This window comes from Cenococcum geophilum (genome assembly GCF_001692895.1).
Source record: "Cenococcum geophilum 1.58 unplaced genomic scaffold K441scaffold_154, whole genome shotgun sequence".
Lineage (NCBI taxonomy): Eukaryota > Fungi > Ascomycota > Dothideomycetes > Gloniales > Gloniaceae > Cenococcum > Cenococcum geophilum.
The window spans coordinates 8,866-14,568 of NW_027137712.1; the positions used below are offsets into that span (position 1 = coordinate 8,866).

The 5,703-nt window shown below is 46.7% G+C and overlaps 2 protein-coding genes across 2 annotated transcripts; one reads left to right on the forward strand and one right to left on the reverse strand.

Annotated features, from left to right (window-relative positions):
* Positions 1–224: 224 nt before the first annotated feature.
* Positions 225–749, forward strand: K441DRAFT_491179 (uncharacterized protein; the record flags this gene model as incomplete). Its single annotated transcript, XM_067641982.1, has 1 exon — positions 225–749. A coding segment is annotated over one exon (525 nt), but the record flags the coding sequence as incomplete, so codon positions are not given.
* A 968-nt stretch (positions 750–1,717) lies between these two features.
* K441DRAFT_66219 (uncharacterized protein) lies at positions 1,718–2,410 on the reverse strand. The gene is made up of 2 exons (XM_067648999.1): positions 2,355–2,410; positions 1,718–2,268 (listed from the first exon to the last, which is right to left on the reverse strand). The coding sequence occupies exon 2, from the start codon at positions 2,130–2,132 to the stop codon at positions 1,818–1,820; it is 315 nt and encodes a 104-aa protein (XP_067496020.1). The 5' UTR covers positions 2,133–2,268; positions 2,355–2,410; the 3' UTR covers positions 1,718–1,817.
* Between the last annotated feature and the right edge of the window lie 3,293 nt (positions 2,411–5,703).

The following is a 5,703-nucleotide window of genomic DNA, read 5'->3' on the forward strand; positions in this document are numbered from 1 at the left end:
TACCACCTGCCACCCAAAAGAGAGCCCATGAAGAGGAACAAGCCACTACTAGCTCAACACTCAGCGATCACGATTCGCGTGAGTTCGACGATGTTACAGCCGCTCGCAAGGATCCTAATCACCAGATTGGTGAGCCATCACTAAAGCGACGGCGCGCCCGTGAGGATGAGGCTCTTTAGTCGTTCGCCCTTAATGAGGCTCCAGTAGGCTTACCAGCAAGAGGCAAATCAAAACAAGAGCTCTTCTACTGTAAGCGGTGTTCCGATCGTGGTGTCGCAAAATCCTCCTCAAGTGCAACTGCTTTCCGTCGACACCTTAAGAACACGCATGGAATCCTTACTACACCAAAGCGATCCGAGGTTGATATGAATACCGAGGCTACACTTGCTGCATTGTTTAATCGACAAGCTGAGAAACAAGCAACTGGGCGAGATCCAAGAACTACAAAAGTCCTACAAGAGTCGGTGAACGAGAAGACCTTTCTTGACTCCCTTATCTACCTAATCTTCACTCGAAATCTTCCTCATACAATTGTTGAGTGGCCAGAGTTTCGAGCCTTCTTACAAATCTGCAACTACACGTTAACGGAAGAGGGCGGGCCCTTATACAGATCTCGCAGGAGCGTGCCCATTCTAACTGGCAAGACGTTTGTGATCCAAAAGGATCACATAAAGTTAAGGCTCCAGAGAGCTAAGTGGAAGATCCACTTCACTACTGACTGTTGGACGGCCCCAAACAAGACAGCTTACCAAGTGGTTACTGCTCATTTTGTAGACGAATTAAGCCAGCTGTCAAAAGCCACGATCGCGTTGAGAGAGCATAAAGAGGTGCATGGAGGTGAACAGCAGGCGGAGGTGATGATAAAGGTGATTGAGGAGTACGAGATTCCTGAGAGCCAGATTGGTTACCTTACTAGTAGGCTTCATTTCCTGCCTCTGCTACCATCGAGTTCCATACTAAATACACCTAATTTAGGTGACAACCACGGCAGCAATGATAAGCTCTGTCGAATTCTGCAAAAGCGCTTCCCTTCTTGGAATGCCGTACAGCACCGAATTCGCTGCATTGGCCACGTCATCAACCTCGCAGTACAAGCCTTCCTTTTCCATAAAGACGAAGAAGCTGTTGAAGTCGCGATTCAGGCAGCAGAGGAACTCCAGCGGGAGGAGCAACACTTGAATACTCACTCTGAAGGAGAGTACAACCAAGACGAAGCTACCCAAGAGAAGTGGCGAGAGATCGGAGCCCTGGGCAAGATACACAATATCGCCGTGTGGTTGAGGCGTTCGACAGAGCGATATCAAGCCTTCCTAAAGCTGGCCAAGAAGATGCTGAAGCGCGATAATGATACAAGGTGGAACTCATGGCTTCTTATGCTGGAGTCAGCAATAGAGCTTGAGACTAGATGAGCATAGGCGATAAATAAGCGGCACAATAAGAAAGTTGCTAATTGTCAGGGTTGAGTCGCATTGTGTGGTTTTGGCATGACAACATGCTTACCTCAGCAAGCTCAGACCATAGAATCACTTAGCGGACATACGTATATCCGCAAGCGGATATCGCTAACCTTTTTTGTCAAAAAGTTGATTCTATGGTATACTGGTGTTCCTAGGCTTGGCGCCAAGCTGTGGACACCATCGTGTCAAGTGATAGAATTCAATTATTAATTCCATCACCACTATGCCTTTTAATCGTGCTAGAATTGATGTCGACCTTGTTCAGCTTATATAGCAATTATATATGGAATTCAGCGAACATTACTAACTTCGTATTCCTGAGCACGAGTATTTGATTCAGCTGATTTAATTGGCTAGTTCTTATCGATAACGGTTGGACGCGAATTGCCGTGCTAAGGGATAGGGCTGCACCAACTGCACCCCTAGCACCATCAAATGGAATGCATGGATGGACCCGGAGACGAAGTGGGACCTGCGACTTTTATCAAGGTCAAACGTCAGCGGTGAGCGGTTATCGGCAGTTCGATGGCTAAATCCCTCAACGAGACTTGCAATCACGGTGTGACGATGGTGAAGAAAGTGCAGTAAATAGCGATATGAGGGAACCCCCCACGCATCCTTCCCTATTCCAGCCGCTCCATGCTTTGCTTGATACGATTTCCCAAATAGCTCCATCTTCCTCTAATTCCTAAAGACGGTTCGTTCGTCGCGCTTCTCTAGGGCGTTTCCACACCATGGTATCCAGAAATAGCGTGAACCCCTGCGTCCCGCTGGTTGAAAAGGGCGGCTTTATGCCTCCATGCGTGGTGTGCTGCCCAACCACCAAGGCGTTATAATTAGCACTGAGCAGCGAGAACAGTGTGGTTGAGGGAAGCGGGGATAAAAAAAAAAACTCACTGTTACGGCTCGTACAAATGCCTCTAAACCGAAGCTTGTAGAACGTCAGGAAAACGGGAGAGTGGTAGGGGCTAGCCAGGGGCTAGCCCGGGGCTGGCCCGGGGTCATTTTAGCTGGATCCGCTGATCTGCTCATGTACACTTCTTTACGCTAGCCTGGGGCCACTTTAGCTACTTTAGCTACTTTAGCCACTTTGTATCTAATAGTTATAATATTTATAATATTTCTTATAGCCATAATATTTATAAAATTAAAATTTTTAAAATTAAATTAATAGCAGTTAAAGGGGGGAGCCTTTCGCAGAGGCTCTAAATCGTTAATTGGCTAGTCTAGATAATCCGCTACCCGTATACTGATTTCCTAACTAGGTCTAATGCCTATTTACCTGCCTGTCTACCTGCCTGCGTATCTGCGTACCTGTCTACCTGCCTACGTACCTACCTGCGTACCTGCCTGCGTACCTGCCTGCGTACCTGCCTGCGTACCTGCCTGCGTACCTGCCTGCGTACCTGCCTGCGTACCTGCCTGCGTACCTGCCTACGTACCTGCGTACCTACCTACGTACCTGCCTGTCTACCTGCCTACGTACCTGCCTACGTACCTACGTACCTACCTGCGTACCTACCTGCGTACCTGCCTACGTACCTGCGTACCTACGTACCTGCCTGCGTACCTACATACCTGCCTGCGTACCTGCGTACCTACGTACCTGCGTACCTACCTACCTACCTGCCTGCCTGCCTGCCTGTGTCTGTTATAGGAGCTCTACGTCTTTTTAGGGAGACTACCGCTCAGGCTTTGAGCGATTAATTGAGGAGCAGGGGGGAACCTCACGTAGAGGCTCCAAATAGTCGATTACGGTATTCCCGATAATCTGCCGGTCGTGTACCGATTTCCTAACTAGGCCTAGGGCCTGCCTGTGTCAGTGTCTAATTCAATTTAGGGGAGGAGTTGGTTCAAACAGTGGTTATCTAGGGTGCCTCCCTAGGAGGCCTTAATCCGATTTAATTCGGTAATAGGCTGTATCGAGGCTCTGGTTCGATTCGATTGATCGATCGATTGAATTGTTCATGGTGTTTGCTGGCTGGTCGTTGTCGTCTGGTTCTGGCGACGGTCGTCTGGTTCTGGTTATAGTCTGCTAGCTATTGTTCTGGTGCCTCCCTAGGTAGGGAGGATGTAAGAAAGGGTAAAAAAATAAGGTGGCATTTAGGTGTACAAGGGGTATGTAAAGACACGTGTTGAGGCTATCGGGAATATAGCGGGGACCCGATGGTACTTAGGATAATTTAAATAATTAGGAAAAATTAAAGTCCTACTAGAGCCTGCTTAGAGCCTATTTGAAGCCTACCAGGAGGCCTTTAGGATTTTAATACCCTAATAGCAATAAATATAATAATAGTAACAATATTTATTTTATAGCTATAAGCTAGCGTATAGCTCTAGGGGGTCAGCTAATATGGCTAAAAGCTAGCGTATAGCTCTGGGGGGTTAGCTAATATGGCAGAAAGCTGGCGTATAGCTCTGGGGGGTTAGCTAATATGGCGGAAAGCTAGCCCCGGGCCCCAAAATCACTTTTAGCAAAACCAAATTTCGTGCGCCACCTCCCGTTTTCCTGACGAATGCTGTATTACGAAGATACTAAGCTAAAGAGAAGGAAAAGGGGTCGCCAGGACCGATGTAAACAAATATGTAGGGTGAGCCGCCAAGGCGCTAGCTTTAGGCGGGCCAATCGCAGGTCGGCAGAATATGGCAGAATTTGGCAGGTAACGTGCAATAGCGCTGTTACACTCACAGCCAATCTGCCGACACTAGTATTGGAGAGAAAAAAGAGGAAGAGAGCTAAAAGGCTCAATCTATGTGGGGAAGATGATACTAGGGCTCAATTCTATAGTCTAAATCGGATTAAGGTTGCCCAGGCAGTGCAGGCAGAAAAAGAGGCTCTAGATGTTGGAAATCAAGGATCATTACCGCAGTACATCCGTACAAAATTATCATTTTTACCACTTAAAAACATTAAAACAAGAAGAGGTAAATACTTTTCTAAAAATAATTACAACTATCTCTCTATATATTTAAGTGTTATTTATTAAATATTAAATTATTTACGTATAGGACGGGCGAGTAGCCGGGGTTTGTCAAAACCCACCAAACTTCAACATCTTCTTAATAAAACGTGATACCTCAACGCAATAGTCTTAAGAAGCAGTCAAACGAAGCGTACATACAGCTTGCTCTCCAGGCTATCAAATAGTATAGCACGGTATGGTATGGTATGGTATTCATTTACGTCCGGTAGTGGGGTTAAGCCCTCCTCCTTATGAGCCTCCCATAGGGCATATTGGGACGTGCTAAGCTGTGGATTTACGGTATTGCAGTACCTTCCGCAGAAAGCATTTCCTGATTGCTCTATCTACAAAGGAGATTGTCCACTAGTGTACTTCCGCCAGTTGAAGATCCTCTTAGTTTGGGTTGGTATGAGTGGCTTGTCGCCGTGTGTTCGTGCCTGTTGGCCGTTCCAGGCTATCAAACAAGACGCGAAGCTCTCTATTCCACGAGCTGCAGCACTCTATAACGTGCCTGAACGAACACTAAGGCGAAGACGCGACGTAATGCTCTCACGACGCGATATTACGCCCAACTCAATGAAACTCCTTAAGACAGAAGAGGAAACTATTGTCCGCCACATAACGTCGGTGATAGGGTTATGACGGCGATAGGGTTATGACGGTCGGCTACTACCGCCTTCCTAATTTGGCTTACGGTTTGGAACACCAAAATACTGCCCCCTTCAGCGAGCGCGCACGACCAGTTTCTGCCCACGTGTAGCCACAACCATTTAGTAGGGGGGTTTCGATGAACCGTTGAAAGGTATATGTTGGAAGATATAACTAAATTTTAGTGCACACTAGCGCTTCCTCTTACGTCAAGCGTAATCAATCAACGCTTTGTTTAAAAAGGGTTTCGATAAGAAGCGAATTAAACTGTTGATTTTACCGAAAAGCCCCGCAATACTAACCTACTGCCGCCTCACCACCATATTAATATCTTTAGTAGTGCTATGGATGGTTGTTTACAAGCTTCGCTTTGCTTGCTCAACCTCATCGCGAGCTTGTTGGGCGGTATTAAGGGGTCGGCTTGCTCGGTCGGGCGGAGTATAAACAGCACCAGCTTTACGTCGCATTTGCTCCATTAAATTAACTGTTCGGCCTACCTCACGGATAGGATCGAAAGGCATATCGGTAACGATAAACTGTGGAAAATATAAGGGTAATTGATGTGGTAAATAAAGTGTTATATACGCTCAAAGTTCCGTTGAATTTTTTCAACGGAACTTCTGTGGTTTGCCAAG

Excerpts from the sequence above, each read along its gene's own strand:
- K441DRAFT_66219 (XM_067648999.1), bottom strand. The coding sequence starts at position 2,132 with ATGGAGCTATTTGGGAAATCGTATCAAGCAAAGCATGGAGCGGCTGGA.